The sequence below is a fragment of the Conger conger genome, chromosome 11 (assembly GCF_963514075.1).
Source record: "Conger conger chromosome 11, fConCon1.1, whole genome shotgun sequence".
In the NCBI taxonomy this organism is placed as follows: domain Eukaryota; kingdom Metazoa; phylum Chordata; class Actinopteri; order Anguilliformes; family Congridae; genus Conger; species Conger conger.
In genome coordinates, this window is record NC_083770.1 from 14,036,364 (window position 1) to 14,062,788 (window position 26,425).

Below are 26,425 nucleotides of genomic sequence, written 5' to 3' on the forward strand. Positions count from 1 at the left end.
CACCAGGCAAGATCAGTCGAGCACAGAAAAGTATTTGAAGCCAAAAGAATGACGTATTTGCCCTCGGTCTGCAATGGAGTGTTTGAAATAATCATACCTGCTGTTGGCTGCCTGTAAAGGCTGGTTTATACTCCATCGCTCGACTGAAATCGGAGAATGTTCCTGAATGTCCTGACGTCATCCGACATTGACTATTGACATTGTTGTTTCATTTAAAATATATTTCATTTATGATGTATAAACCGAATGTCACTGTCGGAGTTTAAACCAGCCGTAAGTCTCGGGTGAGTGACGGACACTGTGTTCTACCTATCGCAGCGTTCGGCTCCCGCCCCCGGCCCAACCCGGTCCTGCCCGCTTCACCCTTGCGCGAGGCCGCATCCATGGCAACCACAATCTCCACCTCCTCCCTGTTTACCAATGACCCGTACCTGGAGCCCTATTCTGAAGACAGGTAACCCTGACAACGGGCCACGGCCATTAGCAGCGACTGTGAACACATCAGCTGACATGTTGCCACTCCAATAAGTAGTGACTGTGAATTCATCAGGTGGACCCCCCACCCTCCACCTGCTTTGCACCTGTTACATACACCTGTGGCACACCTTGTTGTCATGGTTACCCTTTTGCTAGCCCACTTGAACACCTATAAATAATCTATTTCCATTGATATTACTGTCATATACCCGCATCTATTCATTTTATATATACGCTCAGTAACCACTATATTAGGTGGACCTGTACACCAGATTCTTCATGCAAATATGTAATCAGCCAATCATGTAGCAGCAACTAAATGCATACAAGCATGCAGGCATGGTCAAGAGGTTCAGCTGTTTTTCAGACATAATGTCAGAATGGGGAAAAAATGTGATCTAAGTGACTTTGACCGTGGAGTGATTGTTGGTGCCAGCCAGGTTGGTTTGAATGTCTCAGAAGCTGCATGCACAACACACTCTAGAGTTTGCAGAGAATGGTGCGACAAACGAAAAAAAACATCAATTGAGCAGCAGTACTGCACGCAGAAATGTATTGCTAATGAGAGAGGTCAGAGGAGAAGGGAAGGTGACAGTAATAACTACCTCTAGGGCTACAGCAGCAGAAGACCTAGTAAGTCGAAAAAATAAGTCTGATAAATACCTAATAAGTGTATATTTCTATGCAGGAAACATTTATACAGAGGAAAAGAACAGGTTGACACTTACACCCCCCTTCTCCCCACCTGCGTGGCTGCCTGAAAGGTGACCCCTGTGGTCACACCTTAATCCCACTCCTGCCCCGGCGCTACACCCTGTCTTTATCTCCCATCGTCTGCATTGACAGGCCTGTTAAATATTTAAGCAGGGGCCCACATTGCCTTTGTCCCACGTATAAAGACCTGGGGAAGGGGTGGTTTGAGGGGGCGGGCTGCGGCCTACAAGCAGACCGCCCAGCGCAACTACATCAGCGGCTGCGGTCTGCGTGTAGGGCCTGTGGGGACCTCACACGGGCTGTGGTCGTATTCATGTGTAGATCCGCTGTCGTGAGACACTGCAACACTGCAGAACGGGTATGCTCTTGATGCGGAATCACAAAGCGGATATCGTACTAAATCCGTGATATGCGTGTGCGGCTGTGTGCAGGGGCCCTTACGCTTTTCTCTGTCTCCTGCCCTCTCTCCATTTCTCTATATCAATCTCTCCATTTTCTGTGCACCTCTATCTCTATGAAAATCTCTCTCCTTTGACCTCCTTCTCTCTCTCTCCCTCTATCTCTCTCCCGCTCTCTCACTATCTCTCGCTCCCTCTCTCTCTGCCTCCCTCTCTCTTCCCCTCGCCCTCTCTCTCTCCATCTCCCTCCCTCCCTCCCTCCCTCTCTCTCTCTCCCTCAGAGTCCGTTTGGCCTCTGGTTCCACGTTCACCCTGGAGGACAGCGCCATTTGCCTGACGTCTGAGCAGAGCACTCCGGATATGGACCAAGACGACGGCTCTGTGCTGGACGTCTACTTGGTACGCTGTCAGATTCATTTCCAGCGATCTCGTTGCCTGACACCATGGCTGCCTTGAGTAAGGTCTCTGTGGTTCAGGATATGGTCATATTCAGTGTCAGATCCCCACTTGCAACTGACAAACATCCTCCAGGTGTCTGCATCACACATTGAAGAGACTTTGATGAAGTCAAACTGGTTCAGTTTGACTAGACTTAGAGCATAGGGCGGCCTGTAGCGTTGTGGTTAAGGTAAATGACTGGGATACGCAAGGTCGGTGGCTCAATCCCCGGTGTAGGCACAATATGATCCGCATAGCCGTTGGGCACCAAACCCTGCATTGCTCCAGGGGAGGATTGTCTCCTGCTTAGTCTAATCAAGCTGAGCTTTTTTGTCTGCACGTGTGTGTGTGTGCGCGCACGTGTGTGTGTGTGTGTGCATACGTGTGCATACGTGTGCATACGTGTGCATACGTGTGCATACGTGTGTGTGTGTGTGTGTGTGTGTGTGTGTGTGTGTGTGTGTGTGTGTGTGTGTGTGTGTGTGTGTGTGCGCGTGTGCGTGCGCTATTAATAAACATATACTGTAAAGTGGTAAAAGAGACTGGCAGAATCAGGATGCAGTGTGATACAGGTTATTCAATGGCCTGAAAATCTGTCTGACTGTGAACGTGGCAGTAGCATTCATTCACAGGAAGTTGAAGTTGAGTTGGGGCTTCATTGACGTTGATTAATTAACCACTTCCTTTACCAATACTTTGCTTACTTTTCTGTGTTAGGCTTTTGGTACCCTACCGAGAGTTTGGTACCCCATGAAGTGTATGTTTGTACATAGATATAGAATTGCTAGATCAATCACTCTGATCATTAATGCATCCAAGAGAGCTTTATTCATGACAATAATAACAAAGTTCCGGAGTTATACCAGCACCATTTACTCAAACATAATTTCTAACCAGGATGGCTGGCAACATTTGGAGGCATCTAAACATCATTTGCCTTTCTAGTACTTGAAATGTCTTTGTCCACCCATGTACAGTACTGTGACATCATTAGTGACACGGGCCTCCTCTGTTGTGTTCCAGTAAAAGGGCCAGCATCTTCTCCACCAGCAATCTCCTGTCAATCATCTGACAATCGCCACGCTACACCGGACGAGCGGAGGACCACTTCGCGCAGTCATGGGGGCCAGCCTTCGACCCCTGACCTCCGACCTCATCCAACTCGGTCAAAAGCCGCAGTTCCACCCCAACCATTCCTCCGGCCCCTGCTGCGATCCTCTGTTGCCAATTCACGCACAGCCGGGCTGAGTGCACCCCTCAGAACGGACTAAGAGATCCCGTCTCTCCAAAGGAAATCACAGCACAGCTACATGGCCTTTCATTGTGTCCTGATACTTGCTGGGATATAGTGCCGCTTCTCAAGAGCATGTCAGATCGACACTATGTAACTTTATTTTTGTTTAATATTACCTGTTAATTACATTTATGAAGATTATTTAATATACACATATATATTATATATATATATATATATATATATATATATATATATATATATACACTCACTGAGCACTTTATTAGGAACACCTGTACACCTACTTATTCACATTTACTCAGCCAATCATGTGGCAGCAGTGCAATGCATAAAATCATGTCAGGAGCTTCAGTTAATGTGCACATCAACCATCAGAATGGGGAAAAATGTGATCTAAGTGACTTTGACCGTGGAATGATTGTTGGTGCCAGAAAGGGTGGTTTGAGTATCTCAGAAACTGCTGATCTCTTGGGATTTTTACACACATCAGTCTCACAACAGAGTGTACAGAGAATGGTCACTGAGTGTGTGTGTGTATATATATATATATATATATATATATATTATTAGAGAAATATATAGAATATATATTTGTTTGACTGAATGTTCTCTCTGTCCTTCCTGCTGACCAGAGCTTATTCCTGCAATCCAAAGTAATTGCACTTGGCTTTATAACGGCTTGCATTTTTTAAAAGAATGACAATGTTTACAGCGATCTCTTTTTTGTTTGGACTTTTGCCGAAGTACCATGCGCCATTTCACTGGCCCCATTCTGCCGTGAGCGCCAGCGCAGACGGCTGTTAAAAACAGTCATCACTCCTAGGCCACTCGGAACCGCAACTATGGCACAAACTAAAACAAAATGTGGTTGGCTCTTGGGAGTGAGGCATCGACAGGCGTGTTTGTGCGCTGCACGGACTCCTTTAACCCGCCAACTCTGTTCTCCGGCACTCAGAAAAGACAAAAACGGACAGAACTTAAAAGAACAGCAGGCCGAGCTCACCTCATCCCCATTGTCTTTGCGATCAGATGTGAACTTACACGCTACAGTAAACACTGCCCTCTAGTGGCAAAGAAGGAAACCACACTCCCAGTCCAAATTTTGGCACTTTTGATGAGCGTATAAAATAATAAATATATGTGATAAATATGTACGGTCATATCCTGACTCAGGTGAGATTCCAGACCTAAATATGTTTTGATAGGTGAATATGCACATTTTTCTTTTACCTACACACATCCTGTACATTGTGTGCTGTGTGTGCCTAGGTATGTGGACAGAATCACAAATGGAGAAAGTTGAGCAGTGATGTTCAGATGCACATAGGAACTGTTTTTCAGGATGAATGAGTTAATCTCAGGATACCCTTTGTACACAATAATGTGTATTCCACAGTGGGATGTCACAAAATACTGGGCTGACCAGCATTTTGGACACGACACAAAAGCTAGCCAATGATTCCATGCAGACGATGTCAACATATCTTAACTTCATGATTGCACCTTTTGTTGGTTTTTGAGACCATAATTTATTGAATCATTGATAAACACATGGTTTGCTGAAGAATATTTTAATCTCTGAATGTAAAGAAAAGTTGTATTTATAGAAAAAGATGCTACTGTATGTAAAATAGTAAAAACACTTGCTGAATGTTGGCGGTCTCTGTCTTTTATGTCAGACATCACAATGCTTCCTGTTTTGTTTTTCTTTTTTCTAGAAATCATTTTCAGATGTACTTAGACTGAAAGTAGTTGAACTGCAGCCAAGACATCCTAAACTTGTGAAACTACAATTGCTAATAAAAAATTGTTCCCACTACATATAAAAGTATGTTTAAAATAGTATTATCATATTCCCCAGATATGGCGCAGACATGCAGAAAAAAATGTATGGCCAAAAGTAGTTGATGATTCCTGGGGTTAATTACACTTCAAAATGACAAAAGACTAATTAATCACTACTACTGCTTAATGTAGTTGAACAACCAGCAAACTGTTAAGTAATATGACATACTGTACAATATGCAGTTAAGCAGCAACACTGCTTGTCATGAATATATCAATGCTGTGACCAAAAATTATTACACTACACATCTGAACACAAATATATACTTGTTCAATCGATAATGTATATCTAGCACAGAATCTTTAAACACACCAGATAGCTCTACATTAAATTAAATTAATGGTATTTGGCAGAAGCTCTTATCCAGAGCGACGAACAGTTGATTAGACTAAGCAGGAGACCATCCTCCCCTGGAGCAATGCAGGGTTTGGTGCCCAACGGCTGTGCGGATCATATTGTGCCTACACCGGGGATTGAGACACCGACCTTGCGTATCCCAGTCATTTGCCTTAACCACAACGCTACAGACCGCCCTATGCTCTAGGTCTACTGATCAGTGAAGAGTTTGGTCTCTCCAAATCACTGAAGCCAGAACAATCATGTACATTTCATGAACAACATAAATACATGCATACAGTAAAGATGTGATCAAGTGCAATACTGTGCTGCAACCACCACAGGAATAAATTACCCATGTCGTGAAAACATTTTCTTGTCCGCACTCCAGTACTGTAGGTGGCGGTAAAGACCCATATGTCTACTCATTACTTACTTCAATCAGACATCCACGAAGAAGCTCACTACAACAAACCGGAGGGCAGTTGTATGATAGCTACGCATGAACATGTCAAGGTTGACAACTAAGAGAAACGTTATTTATCAGTTTCTTCGTAATCTGAGACGTACACCAAAATGTGAAGCTATTCATGCCAGCTCTACCAGGGGCAATTTTCAATCGCATAACGTGAGTATATCTAAGCGTTTAGCTCGTTTGCCGCCTAAGTGAAAATAGTGAAAGTGAATGTGTGCTAGCTAACGTACCAAACTAGCTAGCACGCTAATTATATAACGTTATTCCAGATGAAAATTCATTACATTTGCCTGGATAATTAGCGAACTAGTCTCATGAGCACGCTGTTATAAATTGCTAGTCAGCAGCTGGGCGTTGCCATTATCATAGGACAGCATTTCGTGATAAAATGTTTGTTTCAGCCAGGTTACACTAGCGAGCTGCGTTTTGTAATCTCTGACTTCAGCATAATTCCATGCCTGATTCTTTTTACTGTCATTGCGTATCATTAACCTACTAGAAGCACATTGTGGCCCGGAAGTATCTGTCAACTGTTTCTTCACGAAATGGAGAATCGACGACATCAGTATCCTCCCCCAAAATCATGGAACACCTTAAGGTAAAGCTAGTTATTTGCAGAATTCATTTGCTAACGATGAGATGGACATTGTACGATGGGTACTCCATCGTACTTCCTATCTGCTGATGGAATAACAGCATGTCATCAAGATTTCCATCCAGCAATTCCAGTAGCGTTGCCTTCACACATTAAATCGACACAAAGCGTTAAAGCTTTGACACATACAATTTTACGTTGCCTTAAAGTTATTTCGCTATGCGTATTTGTAATACCCTGCACTTTCAGTTGCTCTATGCAGGACAAGAGATGCTGTCACTACGGAGAAATATCCATGTTACAACATCGACACCTGCTGAGCAAGCATCCCTGGCGAGGTGAAGTGTGTGATTGTCTATTGGAAGTGATTCAGACCAACGGTGTTTAACCTCGTAGTCCGTTTGACGAGTCATTACAACTATCTTCTGAATAATGTCTGTATACAGTTTCCCAACCAGCCTCTACTTCATTCACCAAGCTGTGTTGCATATTAGGATGACATAACTTGCAAATACCGGTGTAGGCCAGTAGGAGAGTGACGCTTGATAAATTAACCTATAACTACTTCAAAAAGTAAAAGTTTCTAGTTGTTCCTAATAGTGAGTAAAGTTCCTTATAGCCAGCTAGTCCATAATAAATAAGACCACAATTGAGCACAGATTATAATGGTCTTCCAGGTTCTACGTGTATTAGACGTGGGCTAACCAGATGGTCGACTAACAGGTTGGCAGATGCTCTTATCGCAAGCGACGTACAACACAGTGCAAAGTGCATACCCATAACCAGGGATAAGTGCGCTGAAAGACCCTAGAGGGAAGTACAATTTCAACTGCTAACAGTACAACAAAGATAAGGAATAGGATCTATTTCATTATCAGATTATTATTCTTTTTTTTAATACCGCAGCATGCAAATATATGAATAAACATCTTACCATGCCAAACAAAACTAGCAAAGGTATCATCCTAGTGTAATAACACAAGTAAAGACAACAACAACAGTTAAGGTTTACAGGGAGGTAGGGAGAGGTGCAGTGGGAGAGGTGCAGTTGAAGAGGTGGTGAGAGACTCTGCTGTTCTGACCTCCATGGGGAGTTTGTTCCACCACCGTGGAGCCAGAACAGACAGTAGTCGTGAGAGGAAGGTGGAAGTGCGGAGAGGGGGAGGCACCAAGCGTCCTGTGGTGGCCGAATGAAGAGGTCTGGCAGGCGTGTAGGGTCTGATGATCTTTTGGAGGTAAGCTAGGGCTGACCCCTTAACTGCTTGGAAAGCTAGCACCAATGTTTTGAATTTGATGCATGTCATGACAGGCAGCTAGTGGAGAATTGCAGTAGTCCAGGTGGGTCAAAACCATCGCTTGGACCAGGAGCTGGGTCGAGTAGGGGGTGAGAAAGGGGCGGATTCTCCGTATGTTGCATAGGAAGAACCTGCATGACCGGGTCACTGCCGCAATGTTCTCGGAGAGGGACTGTCTATTGTCCATCACCACACCGAGGTTCCTTGCACAGGGTGATGGCGTCAGTGTGGTATCCCCTAGGGCAGGGGTCAGCAACCCAGGTCCTTGAGAGCCACAGGGTGTGCTGGCTTTCGTTGTTACTTGGCATTAATTGATCAATGAAAGCCGTTGATTACACAGTTAACTCACCTCACCTGGTTTCTTGGGTCTGAATCGGTTGCTTATTTTAAGGTGGAGACGAACCACACCCTGTGGCTCTCCAGGACCAGGGTTGCCGACCCCTGCCTGAGGGAAATGGAGAGATCCAGATGGGGAGAGGTTCGAGCAGGAATGAAGATCATTTCAGTCTTACCTGGGTTGAGCTTTAGATGGTGGTTGTCCATCCAGCTCGGGATGTCACTCAGGCAAGCAGAGATGCAGGCTGAAACCTGTGTGTCGGAGTTGGGTATCGTCAGCATAGCAGTGGTAGGACAGACCATGAGCAGTAATAACAGGGCCAAGGGATCTAGTGTACATTAGTGGGAAGTCTAGGTACATAAATATTGGTCAGTTTCCTGTAGACGTGGAAAGAGGTAGGCAAAAGGAATGCAAGTCGATCTTCTGGTTAGTCTACTCTGTAGTACAAATATATTTGCGGGACCTTACTATGTTAGATCAAAGCTTTAGTACAGGGATGTCAGACTCAATTCCCTGGGGGCTGCAGTGTCTGCAGTTTTTTGTGGTTTCCTTTCAATCAGCTGACAATTAAGTCAATTAGCCAATCGATGACTTGAATGGAACCACAGGTGCTGAGAACAACCCGAAAACCTGCAGACACTGCGGCCCTCCAGGACTGGAGTTAAACCAGCAGACACTGCAGCCCTCCAGGACTGGTGTTAAACCTGCAGACACTGCGGCCCTCCAGGACTGGAGTTAAACCAGCAGACACTGCGGCCCTCCAGGACTGGAGTTAAACCTGCAGACACTGCGGCCCTCCAGGACTGGAGTTAAACCTGCAGACACTGCGGCCCTCCAGGACTGGAGTTAAACCAGCAGACACTGCGGCCCTCCAGGACTGGAGTTTGACACCTGTGCTTTAGTAAAACCACGGTGCAGACTAAACTCTGCTCCACTGCAGTTCCTCTGACATTATGCCCTGAATTTGCCAGCGAGATGTCGGAGGCTGTCTTTGAGAAACTGGTAGATGAAACACTGGATGCCCTGACAGACTATTTTGAAGATCTGATGGAGCAGCCCAATATGTCTTCAGACTTTGATGTGACTTATTCCGTAAGTAAATCTTTTTTCATACTGGTTGTAATGGCCCAAAGGCCACCATTTTGTTATTTTGATACTGTACTCTAGCACTTTAAGTCTGAAAGGATACAATGACAATGAGGTTGAAGTGCAGACTGTCGGTTTTAATTTGAGGGTATATTTATCCATATCGGATGAACTGTTTAGAATGACTTCTCTCTGCATTCACATCATCGATGAAGACAAATATGCTCTCTTCTGCATTCACTAATACAAATGAATACACCTGCCTGCAGAAACACAAAGCCAATTCAACAAATACTTGTAGTACCTTAAAATAAGTACTACAAGTAAATAGAAAAGGTGCTGTCATTTCTGAATGGTTATCTGATATGGATAAAATACCCTCAAATTAAAGCTGACAGACTGCACTTCAACCTCATTGTCATTATCCTTTCAAACGCAAAGTGCTAGATTACAGAACCAAAATAACAAAATGTGTCACTGTCCAAATAATTATGGTGTTCTGTCCACTAGGGGTCGCTGTTGATTTAGTTTAGATCTCGATCACAAGCACACCTCAGTCTTCATAGGTGTTTTAGGCAGAATTGACCTTTACAGCAAATAATTTATCATTTCAGTTATTTTCACATCGTTTCAAACTAATTGTAAGTTATATTGTTTGAACTATATTGTTCCCCTACATGATTTCAGGCAACTGCAGCAGGAAATAAAATGTTCATGACAGATAATAATAATAATAATAATAATAATAATAATAATAATAATTAATTGCATTTATATAGTGCTTCTTCTCACTCTCAAAACGCTTTACAGTAATCAGGGAATCCAGCACCACTTATTGCATTCAATAATTCCATAAGAAACTGAATGCAACAATGAGTGTATATTTAAAGTGTTTTCATTTTAATTTCATATTTTTTAGTATTTTTTCTTGGGGGAAAAAAAGGATTAAATATTTAGAGACTCTCTCAGAATAACGTTAAGCACAATGAAACGTGTGTGTTTAATCATTTCTTTAATGAACGATGACGTAATACATTACAGCTAAATACAGCAGAAGACGATCGATGCATTCATTTTTGCATCGCGTGTGCGTGCTTGTAGTTGTAAACTTTGGTTCCAAGCCGCGCGGTGGTGTAATGAAATGATCGCGTTCGGTGCGATGACTCATCAGTGACACGCTCCGGGCAGTAAACACCTAATCAATAGACGGCTGTCATTGGCTGGCGGGGGGGGGGGGGGGGGGGCACTGTGTTTCTGTTAAAATGCATTGATTCAGTATTGCCAGTGTATATCATATGTATGTAGAACAAGTACATTTAGAAAGTGTGAAAAACAAGTGTGCACTTGAACCAGTGAACTGAAGCAAATGCTATAATTATAACAGTGCTTACAGAAACATAATAGACTTAAGTGGAATAATTATAATAATCATCAGTACCTTTATGTAACTTAATTATATCTCAAAACGTCTGCAGGTGGCGCTGTTGTCTCTTCCTGTGAAAGTACTGGCAGTTGTAACTGGTCAGGGAAGCAAGTGTGTGTGTGTAAATGTGAAAAAACGGCTAAGCTTCAACCTGCTTCTGTTCTGTGTGAAGGCCCAGGTTGTGACCTCGCTGCTGACTGGCGTACGTGTTCTGTGTGAAGGCCCAGGTTGTGACCTCGCTGCTGACTGGCGTACGTGTTCTGTGTGAAGGCCCAGGCTGTGACCTCTCTGCTGACTGGCGTACGTGTTCTGTGTGAAGGCCCAGGTTGTGACCTCGCTGCTGACTGGCGTACGTGTTCTGTGTGAAGGCCCAGGTTGTGACCTCGCTGCTGACTGGCGTACGTGTTCTGTGTGAAGGCCCAGGTTGTGACCTCGCTGCTGACTGGCGTGCGTGTTCTGTGTGAAGGCCCAGGCTGTGACCTCGCTGCTGACTGGCGTATGCGTAGTGTGGAGAGCTGTGCCGCTAGAGCGGTGACAGAGACATGCTCGTCGCAGCCAGGAAAGGAGGAGAGAAAGGACGAACAAATAAGACAGTTAGCGCGTGCTGCTGCTAATGTGTCTAATACACGTGTGCGTGTGGCAGTCCGGCATGTTCTCTGAGATCAATCGCAGAGTAGCAGCCTGAGGCTTTCCGGTGCTGCCGTGTCCTGGGGGCGAGGTCTGTTGTCCATTTCAGCCCCGTTTCAGGATCGATTTCTGTCCCGATTCTGCGCTGGTAATTAACCCTTTCAGTCCCATGCCCAATATGAAGGGGCTCCACCCAAATCCCAAGGGGTTTTGGCTTCGGTTGAGAAAATTTAGAAAGTTGAGAATTTAGTATGGTTTTAATAGGGGCTCAGAATAGCAGTCATTTTGATTGGTTGAAAAGGTATAAGGTCGATATTTGCGCTTGAGCGCTGAATGGCATACTTGGTACTGAAAGGGTTAAATACGCGTATGTGCAAATGGGCCCCAAAAATAGCAGCTCGTTTTCTGGTTCGGCAAAGTGGGTTGCCCACCCCAACAAGCCCTGGAAAGGGCTCCCAAGGAAGTTCAATAGACATCGGCTCTCAGTGGCTGGCAGAGGACCCAACAAAATGAACTAGTTTGCAAGGAAAATTAGGTCTCATACTGGTGTCTGTGATTCCAAGGCGCCCGAGGTGCTTTATTGTGCGCCGATCAGCTAACCCTGCCAAGCCCCTCCCTCTGGAGCAGCGAGCCAATTATGCTGCTCCACGTGAACCGGCCAAACTTGGCTTTTGGCAGGACCGGGAATCAAACCACGGTCCCCGGTGTGCAGCGAACTGCAACCGCAAGTCTGCTGCGTCTTGGCCTGTTGCGCCACCGCGGCCCCTAACGCTGGGTCTTCATTTCTGCAACTCTCTCAGCCGAGCAGCGCAGGTGCTGAGGCAAACTAGCAAAACAAGTATTCGAATGCAAAATGAATACTATTTGCACCCAGGTCTGGTGTGAAAGCGGCGCTCGTTAGCTCGTCCCCATCTCTGGAGCCTCGGCCCGAGGCAGCTACAGGGGGCCTCTGGTGGCCCACTTCTCTCCCCACCGTCTGACGGCACTGCGAACGGACGAGGTCGCTGTGCTTCCTGGGGCGTTAAGGCTGTGTGACATCCGCGGGCCGGTGCCACAGCCGAGAGAGCATCAGCCATATAAAGCTGACTTTAGCGCACTCTGCCTGCGTGCATATCGAGCGCATGGAGATGAGGAGTCGAGGAGATGTCTGAGGTACGATTGAGCGAATGTGGGGGGGAAAAAAAGCCCACCCGGTGTCATTTCTGTCACGGGCGTTTGACTGTCTGCACCTCAGATTCTGCCCGTTTGGAAAGTCAAGCCGTCCCGTCATCTGGGGGGTGGAGCCGGAGTGATTGACAGCTGGTTTGTGGGTGACGGTGTGTGATGACCTGACCGGGCTCCGCCCCGTCACTGCGGCCTCGGTGGCGAAGCTGCGCCCGAAAAAGGGACCGTTGTGGAGGTGTGGCATGATCACGCTGTGGCCATAGCAGCAGACAGGACACTGTCAGTGGCCTGGGGAAAGGGGGGCGGGGGATTAATGCTCCTGCAGTTTTTTTAATCGCTCAGTGGAAAAGGTGCTGTCTTATAAAAAGCATATTTGAAAACAAATTAATTAAACTTCATACTTAATTATAATACAGCTGCTCTTCACCCTGTTGTGCTTCCTGTACAAAACTGTAACCAGCAGCTAGCGCCCCCTGGAGACCAGCCCAGGGCTTGCTTCACTACATTTTCCTTTAAAGGCACAATAGGTCATTTCGGACTCCTAACGGTCAAGAGAGGAATTGCAACAAGAGACAACCTCAAACCACAACACTGTTTATGCTTCCCACAGTCTATGAATATTACGCATAATATAAAGTTATTATACAGTTCAGTTTTCTCGTGCGCGGTTTTGGAAGGCTGACCGTGACAAACGCAACACAGCCTGCCGTCTTTTCCTAGTGTTCTAGTAAGAAAATGTTCGCTGAACAGTTGAGATCTTGACTTTGGTGTGCTATACAACACTCTTTATAGTTTTCACTTTAGCTAACCATCTGTATTGTGAGCAAGCAAGTTATTTGGCTGCATAACTAGCTGGCTATATAACTAAGATATGATAGCCTACCACAAACGATGCAACTGCAACTTGCAGTTTGAGAAAAATAAAGGTTTACGGATTATTGAACATGTACAAAAGGAACGTGAAGCTGCCCAAATTGCACTCCAGACAAGCGATCATTGAAACTCTATACTATTGCTTATTTAGAAAACAATACTAGTTCGTTATAACAAGCAAATTAGCAATTACTAGTTAGCTTCCTGAATGTACAAATATCAACCTGAAGCACAACACTTGTGCAGTCGCTACTATGTTCATATTGCCTATATTTTATCGTAAGTGGATATTTGTAAATTCTTCAAGCTAACTTCAGCTAATTTGCTTGTCACTACCTATAACAAACTGGTATTGTTTTATAACTGGATACGTAGTCTTCGCTTGGATAATAAGCAATAGTACACAGTTTGTGCAATTTGGGCAGTGACACAAACAATCAGAATAAGCCCCCAGAATGCCATTGTCTGTGGCAGTTGGGACCATTTTTCAACCAATGAGCTTTAATTGCTGTACAGCTGTACAATGTTTTGATACATTTGACAGTACATTTGACAACAAATGCACACTTTGAAACCCGAATTTAAGGACTATAAACACAGGCAGAGGGTGGGTCAACATGTCAATGATTTTTCAATTATAGGACTGTGCTACAATGGTTGGTAGCACTACCGCCTCACAGCAAGGAGGTCCTGGGTTAGAATCCCGGTCGGCCGGGGCCTCTCTTTGTGGAGTTTGCATGTTCTCCCCGTGTTTGCGTGGGTTTCCTCCGGGCACTCCGGTTTCCTCCCACAGTCCAAAGACATGCAGGTTAGGCTGATTGGAGAGTCTAAATTGCCCGTAGCTATGAGTGTGTGAGTGAATGGCGTGTGTGCCCTGTGATGGACTGGCGACCTGTCCAGGGTGTATTCCTGCCTTTCGCCCAATGTATGCTGGGCTCCAGCACCCCTGCGACCCTGTTCAGGATAAACGGGTTAGGATAATTAATGAATTTACAATGGTCTTGTAACAATGTTTTAACACAAAAATCTTACCTATTGTACCTTTAAAGAAGTATGGTGAAGCCCCCTGCTATTGTAGCCAATCACGTGTGAGGATACTGGGTGGCTGGATTCTCCTTCATGTGAGTGGAGGAACGGCTGAGCCTGATTGTTGGCTAGATGCCACAGGCTGGCAGTGACACATCGCGGTTGAGGAAAGGCAGTCGTAACCAAAATGCTTCTGGTAAAGTCCCTGGTGGAGAGAACTGCAGTGCCATTTCAGTGAGGTGGCTGAAGTTCACGAAAGGCTCCGGCTCTGCACATAGACACTGTTTGACGATGGAAGCTAGCTAAGCCGCCCTGCGCTTAATCGTCTTCTTTTTAAAAAAGGCACTGTTACGCAACGGCATTGCGGTGTTTGTCTGTAAACCACTTGCAGCTGGTTTTGTTTGTGTGCGTTTATTTTTAGCTGCGCAGTTTTGTCAGCGGCACAGCAAGTGGCGACCCAGCTGGGAGTTGACCCTGTGACCCTGCCCGGTTGCCCGGTTACAAAGGTCCCGTTCGCCAAACTGTTTGAGTGCAGAAGCTTAGTCCTGGTCTTTTTTTTCCCCCACTCTTTTTTACATAATCTGCTTTTAACGGGGAAATGGATTGTAATTAATGGCTTAATGGCTTTAATCACAGGGTGGGGAGGCAGCCATGGGCGATGGCAGTGGAAATGTAAATTGCGTGAAAAAAGATACATTAATTTAGCGGGAGTGTCCCGAAGGGCTCGGTTACCGGAAGTACAGTTTTCGGGTTATTTATTAGGGAAACCGAAATAGATTGGAACTGGTTCGGACGGCAGCCAGCGTTCTCCACGCTGTAAAATGAGTGGAAGACGTGCTCTGCATAACTGGGACTGCCGTCACACTTAACGTCGTTATGAAGAAGAAATCAGAAATTAACGGGCTGGACGGGGAAACTACAAGACTTACCTAAACTCAAACTCGAGCCGATGTGAACGCACATGCCGTAATGTTGTTGTTTTTTTGCTGCGTCAGCATGGCCATTGTCAGTCGAGCTTGATTGAGCCGTCAGTGTCTGCTATTGGGGTATTCATAAGCAGCGTTGCAGAATAACGGAAACGGGACGTTGTTAAATTTGTTTAACGTGCTCTCTGAGGTTATGAGCAGATGCGGCCTGTGAATTGCGAGGTAGAACAAGAGCAGAGTGACGGCCTGTACGCGGCAGTGGACTGCTTACTGTGTGTAAAAAGAAAATGGCCCAGTCCTCACTCCTGACGCACTCATCCAAGATTCATTCAAATTTGAATTGAGGGAAAAAGAAAAGAAAAGATTATTATTTATTTTTGCCTATTTGTGGATGGGATGTTTCTCACTATATGGTTACCAGCCCAGCAGTGTACAGTAAGAGGCCCTTTCTGTGCGTGTGCGCATGTTTCCTCCCGGCAGAGTGGAGTTGTGACGGTGAAAGTGGGCGGAGACCACGGCACTTACGTCATCAACAAGCAGACGCCAAACCGGCAGATTTGGCTCTCCTCCCCGACCAGGTATGTGGAGGCTGTCCCGCAAAATGGATGGATAGAAAATTTGGATGGATGTCTCCATTTTTAAAATCCGAGCACTCTGAAGTAACGTACTCCTGCCCTTTACTTCTCAGTTAACTCATTTGAAGTCTTGACTCGGTTAGGGTTTTTGCTATTTTTATTTCAGCTGTCCTTGCTCTAAGCATCAGGTGAAAGAAGGGCTGCAGTGTCTGCTGGATTTTGGTGAGTTCGCGCACTTATGCGCATCAGGTGATCAATTAGCTAAAGAATCCAGGCATCTTGTTTCCAAGACTTCCAACTGGATGCTCTTTGAAAGAAAATCACAAAGACCAGCAGATGTTGTAGCCCTCCAGGACTGAAGTTTGAGATGGTGTGTTTTCTGACACATTTTCCATCTGCATTTTTTCCTGAAATATGTGTTAGTTCATTTTTATAGTACAAGACATTTAAGCTTGTTTTCTTTAGTCAATATATAGGGCTTACCTTGACCTTTTCTCTTTACAGTGGGCCAAAGCGCTACGACTGGACGGGCGAACGTTGGGTATACTCGCACGACGGAAACTGCCTACACGACCTCCTCTCTCGAGAGTTCTCCGCCATTTTTAACACCAAAATGGACCTGTCGAACTTGATTCATTCCTAATTGGAAGGAGGCAGAAAAAAAGCAATTCTTCCATATAAAGATGAGCTTTCTGACGATGCCAGTGAATGAAAAAACAACGTCGAAGCTGAACAAACAGTTTCTGTGAGAGTATGAACAGCTGTATTGATAAACAATGGCTAAAACGAGCTAGAATTGTAATGTGCCGTGGATAATTAACGTATGTAATCGATCCATATAGCAGCGATATTACACGGACCATTAGCTTGTTCATCCAGGGGAGTCGCGTGAGGTTTTATGCGCAGAATAAAGGCGTTAATCATTTTACGGTGTAGGGTTTCCGATTACTTTTTCTGTCATCGTTGACTTGTAACAACAAGAGGTCTATCATTCGCTGTATAATTCACAAAATATACAACAATTAAGCAACAGTAAAGAAACGGTGATTTACAACCTTGTGTCGCACTGACTGTTAATGTTTCTTGAGTTGCCGTGCGTGGTGTGAACGATAGAGAGCCGCGGTATATATCCTCTACATTCTTCATACCGCGAGCACCATATTAGCGCGGACCTGAGTAGCTACTCCACAGATTAATTGCAAAGAGATTTTATTTCCAAAGTTTATTCTTGTTTCATCCTCAATGTATATTCCGACATTTTATATGTAGCAAATGGTCGTTTTCGGTTTTATTTAAACTTTTATGAATGGCTTCGTGGTGGAAATCATGAAATATTAAAGCATTTATGAGACTGTCCTTTGGTCATATTTGTACATATTTGAAATGAAAATAAAAACCAATATTCCCAATTAAATTATCTACATTTAATGTAGCATAAGTGTTATTTACGACATTGAAAGCGCCCCGGTCACAAAAATAATTAGTTTCTTAATCACATTTTCCAGTGTGATGCGCGTTCTATTGCGCACATAAGTAATTAGTCCTAATGACAAGGCAAGGTTCACGGTCGCAAGGGGCTTTGAGTGCGCTGATAAGCACAGGCTCTGTTAAACTGGAACATGTTGGCCAACGGCTAACTTTAATAAGAACATAGGCAACTAATAAATACGAAAAAAGGGCACACGGCCCCTTTTCTTCATTCAGGGAAATGTGCTATTTTTTTGCCTGTTTGGTCGTGTTTGATTTAGTGGTAATGTACGGAGTTGGCCAGACACTTAATTGTAGGCTATTCTTATATCTTGGAACTCACGCCCACTCATACAGTATGGTCCTACTGAAATAAAACACTTTTTCAAGATTTAGCCTAGTTTCTATGGGAACATGTGGTCTCGACACTGGATATGATATCACCAATAACGCTCTGCCTACGTAGCCTGCCTTTGAGGCAAGCAACTGGATGTTATTCTGGAACTCCTAACAGAGGGACATTATTAAAGCTGGTAGAACCGGCTTTTCCTCGAATTAGGCCAGACAGGACCCTATGCAAAGAAACTCGGGTGTAACATTCGACAAGAGAACATTTTCATTTCATAGACTTGAACAAGCAAGTGCCTTCGAAGGCGAATAATAAATAAATAAAAGAAACTGCAGCAAACTTTTGAGGTTATTTCAGATAGTTGTCGTGAGGAAAATAATATAGCCTGTGGCATTACTTATTTTCATTTACAGACGAAATGCACCTGTCGGAAGAAATAATCCCACCCCTGCGCGGTCTCGAGCAATAGGACACCTGTGCTCACCTGTTTGTTCAGAGACACGCCCATATACTTCATACAGGAAGTCTGGTGTCGAAAACTTCGGTGGCATCAAATCAAAGTGTCACCCGGTCACCTTGGCTTGGGATTGTAGGGATTCCTCATTCATCATAGAGGAATACGTAACCTAGGAAATAACTAAACGGTAAGTTGACCTATTTGTGGGGTTGTTGGGGGGCTGAAAACGTTAACGGCATATCCGGGTTATTTGTGTGTTGGTCTTGTTTGATGTGTTATTTAGGTCAACTATGCCAGCGAACAGTTCAGCAAACTCCATTTTCGATGTACGTGTAGCCGAATGTTTATGTCTATATTTTGTAGCTGTGCCTGTGTGCAGATAAGATTACATTTCCAATTCAGGAAAGTAAAAATCATATTCGCCATCTAGACACTTTAGAGCATGTTTTGCGGTCACTGGGCATTCTGTTATCCGTAATTTCTCTTCCTCCATGAGCCTATTGACTTGCTAATGCGAGGAATACGCGCACTGGGATTTTTTTATGTGGGGCTAAGCTTTGAAGTCTCTTATCAACAAATAGAGTCTAAGTAAACGCAGTTGAGCTCTTTCAATAGGCTCTCAGCTTCAATAGATGCCTTATGGCTTAAAATAGAAGGCACTCCACCTAGGTTACGATGAATACTATTTTTTAACGTGGTACATGAAAAACAGTTATTTCAAAATACAATCCAAATATTATTAGTACACCCTGTAACAACAGTCCTCAAATCCAATGGCCCTGGTTTTCTTTCCTCCCACATAATTAGCTGAACAATTAATGCTACTAATTGACCAGACTGTCTTCACACCGGTCGCCAAGGTAAAGGGAGGGCGGAAAACCAGCAGTTCTAGGACCTTGAAGACCATGATTGATTATACCTGTCCTGTAACGTAATTATATCTAGATCTTCCAAGCATAGGAACCACAAATGGTGGCTGTGGTCTTGTGGATGAGGCATTTTGACACTGTATTTTTCTTATAAGGTCCACAGGTTAACAGACTGGTGTGTAGCTGCACGAGGTATTTAAGGTGAAATTCCTTTCACTCCAGAAGTGGCGTATAAGCTCAGGAGTGCTAATTCTTTTAATTCTGGCATGAGTCAAATAACTAAATCGCAGTCGTCACACTCCCAACAATGTTGTTAATCTTGTACGGTAGCCTAGTAGACCTGCTTTTACATATTTTGGCACATAGCCTAAATCAGATTCTTGCCAAACTTGAATTGTCGTAGTAGCTTGGCATTCAATTGCAATAGGCCTACACAGATTGTACTTGGGAAATATTGTATCTGAAGGCTACTGAACCAGTGCGTAGTTATTTGGCAAACAAGCTTGTTTTGTCCTCAAGTGTTTGTTGGGGCGTTCACGCATTGTTTTAGCCTCATTGTGTCTTCCCCCTAATGAGGTTAGTGGATATCTGTATCTATAATTCAGTCGAACAGGTCCTGTGCTGTTTGTATTATGACAAATTAAACTGGTTTCAGTTCTTGGCAGGAGTCCAAAATAAAACCCCTAGCAGACCACTTTTCCCTGCTGGAGGCTTGCAGATGGGTCCGTCAGCTAGACGTCCGAAGCGCATGAATGCCGCTCTAATTGAGCGAATGTCTATGTCGTACCGACTGCAAGACAACATGAGCAGGATGGTGAGCTGATGTAAGCTCGGCTCAGTGCAAGCAGCTGTACTGAGTGAGGTCTGTATCAACCGGTGGCATACCGTCAATTCAGCAGCCATTTGATTCCAATATTCGGCTTTGTGTTCTTTGTTATAGAGCTCAGGAAAAATGTTCAAGGGTATGGCCTTGTCTTGTGTTGCTTATGAATCCACAGCTTGAAAAGTGCTGTGGTCACCACCAGGCTAGTTGGGAAGTGCTGTGCGATAACTTTTCTGTAAATGGTGCTATACAAAAGCAAAGGTTAATTGACAGGTTTTCTGATTCCTGTGCCAGGTTTGAACCTGTGAACCCCACTGTGTCAGCCCAGGGCTGGATGTGTACAGAATGGAACAGTGCCATTGCAATGCTCCCAGTCTCCACTGGGTGTAATGGGGTTTGGTCTGCAGGGACCGCTGTCACTATCAAGCTGTATTACTGAGTTTGCTGGATAACTGCTATGAGTAAAATCTGGAACATGGACTGTCGTTAAAAAAGTAAATGAATAAATTATAAATAAATAAATAAAGATTTCAATTTTACACACTGCAGTTATCCAGCCAACTAAGTAGTGCTGCTTTGTGACACAGGCCCCTGGTAAATATGATTTCCCTTCCCAGCTCAAGACTCTCTGGCTATAAAGAACAAATCGTGCTCTTATTGGTTCTCTGGGGGCTGACGTCACGTTCTGTAGCGCTACTGAACTCCGTCTCTCTCAAACCTGCTAAAAGTGCTGACAGGAGATATTTCTTCAGTCCCATGCCGTGGTCGCCCAAGGGCCTGGTTGTCACTGACTGATGGTGATTGAGGACCTAGCAGGGGGCATGCAGACCTATTGATAGACTATCGCCTGTTTTTTCCCGGAACAATGAGTACAGCCTATTTATAGAAAAAAGTCTTCTGTTTTTGGTTGGAAAATCAGGGTTGGTGGCAGAGAGGAGCACAGACCCGGAGGTGGTTAGAGAGACTGTTTGGCATCTTGACTTATCTCTTGTGGCCGTTGATGCAGACCGTGTTTAGCTACTGTTGACATATCGATCTCGTCGCGATAAGGTAAACAAAGCTGCGCTGCCATCCCAGAAAATAAACAGACGGTGGTTTACGAAGCCTTCTTTTCTGATAACATCGTTTGCTGGGGGAAGACGCGTTTACACAGCCTGTGAGAATGTATCGAAGGCCACTGTCAAAAGGGTCGACATTAATCTGTGCAGCTCCTGGCGAATGTAACAATTTGTCTTAATTTTTGCATCCACGTAGTATCTTTGAGCCTAGCTGTCACCCGCGAGAACTATTTTAATCTTGGGAAAAGGACAACATTGCTTTCTGGACGCAGCCTTTATCATTAGTTATGAAGATGTATTGTGAGAGACTGCAAAATGTCTCCGAGTTGCTGCTTTTACAGATTTTAAACTGACTAAGTTCTGCCCGTTAAAAAGTCTTGGCCTTGCTTTAATTGTATACATGCGCATGCACCGATATGCTGTGCATGTGTTTTTTGTTTTGTTTTTGTTTTTGTTTTTTTGTTTTTGTTTTTTTTGTTTGGCGGGGGGGATGTTATAAAACTGGAAGTCATCCAGGGACACATCACCCTCTTTTCACCCTAATTTTACTAAGCAAACGCTGATCTGAAATGATTAAGTCTTAACACATTAATTATGCATGTTATTAAAATATTAATCATAGCTTGATTGTGCAGAACGTTATATTGTAATTTTAATTTGTCGTCATGGTTACTATGACAGGCAGCGGTTTGGTACTGGCCTGCATTGTTCATTTCTCCCCAAATAAACCTGCCTATTAATTATGGATATGACAAAGTCATTGAAATTAATGAACATTTTAGCAGACAGGTAAATTGCATTATGTAGGAACTGAACATCAGCATAATCACCCCCTACGTCTGATTGGCAAAACAGCCGGTTGGTGAATGAGCAGGCTGAATCTGGAACTGGTGTCTTGGGCCTCAGGACTGATCCAATTTATATGTCAGGGAGATGATCAAAAGCTTAAAAAATTAATTAATTAAAATAACTAAATAAAACATTAGTTTGGAGGAAAACAGACAGTGCCTGTGAGGCTAGAGGCTATAGGAATATGTGTTGCCAAGAATTGAATTACAACAGAATTAATTACAATAAAATCTTGAATAAAAACATTTGGAAAACAAATGTTTCCAATAAATGATGGGACAACCTCATCCCAAGACATTTTACTTTAATGTCTGTGACCTCTGAAAATGCAGAGAAGTGACTAGGGAACTGAGCAAAGGGTCTTATTGGAATCATAATGTTGGAATTTGTGGCTGGTTATACTGAACAAGTTGTCTCTCTGTTGTATAGACACACACACACACACACACACACACACACACACACACACACACACACACACACACACACAGGTCTCGTACTGGCTCTCTCCAGCCTTGCTGTGTTCACTGCTCAGGATTATGGACTGGCAGGTTCTGAAGGCATTACCCCAGAGATCTGTGTACAGTTACAGGGGTGCCCTGGGAGCGGTGGGGGGCAGTGTTGGGGGTGGTGGGGGGCCGTGGTGGGGGGCGGTGGTGGGGGGTTGGATCGATGGTTTAGGCAACTGCGGCTGCATTATGCAAACCTGCCGGCCCTATTTAGTGGATACACAGAGACACTAAGAGCAGCGTGAGGGACAAAGCAGCCTGAACACTGGAGGACTTTGTTACATAAAGGTCGTTATGCTGGGTTATGTAAAGGTGTTCATGGCCCGTTCCGTATCGACAGTGTCCAGTCACATTACACACTCCAGCGTGTGTCTCAGTGCTCTGGGATGCACAACACACCTCGACACTGTGTAAGGGTACAGTATGTAGCACTGGGCACCACCAAATTGAGTTTAGTGTCATACCGGTTTGTCAAGTTGTCGGATTGGTTGCCAACAGTCCATTCACATTGCATTACTGCCTAGCATTTGTAAGACAGTGCGATTTATAAAACTTTTACATTATTACAGTATCGAGTTTTACTGGATATATACTGAAGAAATTCCAGGAATCAAACATGGCTGCAACCTTTAGATTACTACTCCCAGTTATACCTTATACACTTTGCTACCACACGCAACAAGCACAATCGGCTCTCTGATTTCCGTGACTTAGTTGGTTTCTGATACTCATACATAAACGTAATTCTTTGCGTCGGGTCAGGCGTTGTTTGAGTCAGGCAATTTACTGTAAACACTGCCTCATCAGAAATGACTCCGGAACCTTCTTCAACCTTCCCTCAAGGTCGTCTCTGCCACTGCACAATTAGGATGTAAATCTATGCGTGGTTCAATGCTTACAATCTCATTTGTATTTGCGTACATGACTATTGATGCTATCATTTAACATGTTTAAAAAAAAAAATGTAAATCCTGGATTACCACACTTGATGAATGTCGGGTTATTTTTATCCATGCATCAAGAATATTCGAACAGAAGATTAACGGCTCATCTCATGTATATAGATGCCCAACTTTTCAGAACGGATCATGGCTCCTGGCAAAAAGATTAGGGCTTTTTTTTTTTCTCCTGTGTGTGAGTTTTATATTTACATTAAGAATTGGGCCAATTTTCATCATTTGCATAAAATACAAATTGGTATGACCATGCATGCATACGCGAGTCGAAGACTGAAGGTATAACTGTAGCATTTTTACGGAGCTCTTGTGATTATTGTTTTATTACTTGAATTCCTTTCAGAGGGGTGGGGGAACCCCTTGATGACGTTTGATGAATGATGCCGTGCCTCGTAAAACTGTCTGGCCAGGAGATGGACGCACACGGGCTGCGTCTTCGCTTATCTTATGCTTACACCTTATTTCACCTTTGGGGAAACCTGATATTTGTTTGGAGGTAAATGTTAATGAATGCATCCCAAAAGCCCTGACACTGCAGATATGGCCAGCCTTCCAGAAGATTTAGTGGGAGACTCCTGACAGGAGGAACCCTGTAAAACCTGGAACCAGAACCGTAATCCCTAATGGGTCTCCAGGATTCTGTTCTGGTGAATTCTATGAATTTCAAAGTTTGGGAATAATGGGCAGCTGGAGAATTTTCACCCAGGATGTGAAAATATATATTAATATATTTTAAATGTATGAACTTTGTATAAACATAAATTGCCATTGGAACGTTATAAGAGTATGAAATCAGACGCGCGCGCGCGCGCACTCCTAGCCTGCGTCTTTTCCAGCTCTGGCCCTGGCACAGGAACTCCAGGTCCTGAAGGTTTTTTGTGGTGTCCTGTCGAATCAGCAGCCGGTTTAGACCTTGGGAACGGGGTTTTTGGAGTCTGTAGCCAATCAATGTGCGACTCTGGGCACGTTAGTGCTGAATCACCGTCAACACCTGCAGCAGCAGCAGCCCCCTGCGCTCCGTCCGTCTGTCCGTCCGGCCTGCCTTTGATTGAGCCGCCATCTGAATACTGATCTGCATATAAAAGCTCGCCGATAATGCGCAATTGCTGTGGCCTAAGTGGTGTTTTGTAACCGCAAATCCACGTGAGTTTGTACTCGCAAAATAAATGAATAAATAAAACATCTAAAGTACGAATGCTATAACGGGACACGTGAGCTCTCGTGTTCCTACGACGAGACGGACATACTGTTCCATGCCCTCGTGTTTGTGTGTATAGAGTGTGTTGGGTGTATTAGGGCATGAACACATCTAAATTAAGGGAATTGTGCATTGCATTTTTTTACAGATGGAAAAATTGCTCAAGCCAGATGCCCAGCTGTCTGACGGCCAGCTTAAATCCGTGTATCAGTTTATCAGTGCGTATTTTTAACCTGCATCAAAGCTTGGCAATCATGTTCGCTTTGAAAGAGTTGATTCATGCGGCAAGCAAACAGGATTTGGTTCATCATACAATTCATTGCTTAGTAGCATGTCCTGCAGTTCGGTGCCCTTTGCACAAAAACATTTTCACTAATAAGACCCAAATGACATGACTTGCATGACAATATTATCTTATGTCCAGTTTGATACAATTGCACACAAGTCCGCCAGGTGCAGATGACACAATCCTTAAAGCACCACTATCGGATTTTAAAGTGAAGCAGGAAAACAATTTGCCTGCAGGTTCTTGGGCTACATACTTGGCAAATCATACAATCCCACGACGAAAGAATGTTGCTGTGGCCTTTTGTCAATTGAATGTACCAAACTCTTTTTAAACGGCCAGTAGTCTGTTGGAATTGTGCCGTTGTCTGTAGGATTAAAGTATTTAAAATAATTATTTGTCCTAGCTTTGCCTGACCCCTCTCTGGAGCCCAGGAGCACAGACTGTGCTGAAACTGAGGCTTTACCTGCCGTGCACCTTTTTAATGACGGACGCGCAAAGCTGAAGCTCTTTGTTTATTAAGAGTGGAGGCAGTACTGTTCTGAATATACCAGTCCACACCACCACTATTTGACTCTGTGCCATTTTAACAGGTTGTACGTGTTTTGTGTGCTTTGTAGTTGAGGTCTGTAATGTACTGTCTGTCTGTTGAATTAGTACTTGTAACATTTCAGTCATCTTGCCACTAAAGCAAATGTGATGTTTTCTTAAGACCATTAGCCTAATAAAATGGCTCCCGTGACCCTAAGCGGTGCTTGATACTCCTAAGTGAATCAAAGGGCAGATGTCACAGCATGGCCTAAAGCAAGAGCAAAGGTGTTTGAACCCAGAAGTGACCGTGTGAAAATGGTCAAACTGGAGTGGTGTTTGGGTTGCCTGGAGCGGAGTGGAGACCGAATGGTATGACTCTGCTCTCAAAGTGTCCCGTTTTACAGTTGTTCCCCTGGTCCCTGTTAAAAATGAACCATTAAAAATGTCCCCGCCCTTGAAACGTGCGGTGTTTTCACACAACGGTAAGAAAATGGACATGGTTTTGTGCGTATATATTGGCTTTCTAATCCTTTGCTGCCCCCCCAGTGCACCTGACCACCTCTCTCTCCGGCTGGGCCCTCCGGTGAGACCGCGGAGGCAGAAAACCGTTCAGAATGTAATCTGTTCCGTGTGAGTTGCCAGAGCAGAATGTCATCTTCAGAGCTTCCCATTGGCTGGAAGCCTCTCAGAATGCTGTCCTAATAAGCAAATGTTTGTGTCTGTGTGTGTGGTGTGTGTGTGTGCGGTGTGTATTTAAGGGACCAAAGTGGGGGGCGAAACAACAATTCTGTATCGTAGTATCGACGATGTAGCGGGCTGCAGTTTTAGGGGTAACCTTTGCCTACTTTTCCCTTCCTTCGTTTTTTTTCGCTTTAAAGATACAGGTATATGGGGTTATTTATGAATATTTTCATGGGGTGGAAATGATGCTTTTGAGGGTAGAAATGCTGGCTCTGGGATCCAGGGTTAAGCTGTAGTTGAGGATTACAGTGCATGCGGGGAATCTGCTGCAGCTTAGTCACCGTGATCCCGTGGAGCGCTTTCATTAGTGTAATGTTTAAAGGTTCTGTGGAATTATGTAAGAATGACGCTCGTGCGCTCCTCGTTCCGATTCCCCCTCTTTCTTTCTTCTTTTCGCTCGACGAAACGCCTGTTGCAGTCGTTGTCTCCGGCGTGAGTGAGAGGAGAAAGGGGTAAAAAAAAAAAG

At 44.3% G+C, this 26,425-nt stretch overlaps 3 protein-coding genes across 6 annotated transcripts in view; all 3 read left to right on the plus strand.

The window, feature by feature from the left end:
- Positions 1–4,933, plus strand: part of LOC133139927 (phosphatidylinositol 4-phosphate 5-kinase type-1 beta-like) — a 60,595-nt gene extending 55,662 nt beyond the window's left edge. The window contains exons 13-15 of the mRNA XM_061259417.1: positions 319–454; positions 1,871–1,988; positions 3,051–4,933. Of these exons, the coding sequence (XP_061115401.1) occupies positions 319–454; positions 1,871–1,988; positions 3,051–3,053 (257 nt within the window). The 3' untranslated portion in view covers positions 3,054–4,933. The remainder of the gene's footprint in view (positions 1–318; positions 455–1,870; positions 1,989–3,050) is intronic.
- Positions 4,934–5,887: 954 nt separating this feature from the next.
- On the plus strand, positions 5,888–17,222 carry fxn (frataxin). Of its 2 annotated transcripts, XM_061259423.1 has the most exons (7): positions 5,888–6,092; positions 6,439–6,537; positions 6,784–6,872; positions 9,138–9,258; positions 15,772–15,869; positions 16,033–16,088; positions 16,371–17,222. In XM_061259423.1, the coding sequence occupies exons 1-7, from the start codon at positions 5,967–5,969 to the stop codon at positions 16,496–16,498; spliced, it is 717 nt and encodes a 238-aa protein (XP_061115407.1). In that variant the 5' UTR covers positions 5,888–5,966; the 3' UTR covers positions 16,499–17,222. The 2 variants fall into 2 exon arrangements, with proteins under 2 accessions (XP_061115407.1, XP_061115408.1); XM_061259424.1 differs by lacking the exon at positions 16,033–16,088 and having other exon boundaries at positions 5,895–6,092.
- A 971-nt stretch (positions 17,223–18,193) lies between these two features.
- LOC133139925 (tight junction protein ZO-2-like) overlaps positions 18,194–26,425 on the plus strand; it is a 96,574-nt gene continuing 88,342 nt past the window's right edge. Inside the window, exons 1-2 of one of the 3 annotated variants that reach the window (XM_061259410.1) lie at positions 18,236–18,326; positions 25,765–25,848. The gene's annotated coding sequence lies outside the window, so the exon portion shown is untranslated. Of the gene's footprint in view, positions 18,327–25,764; positions 25,849–26,425 lie in introns of all 3 variants that reach the window. The other 2 variants (XM_061259408.1, XM_061259411.1) reach the window with 2 other exon arrangements.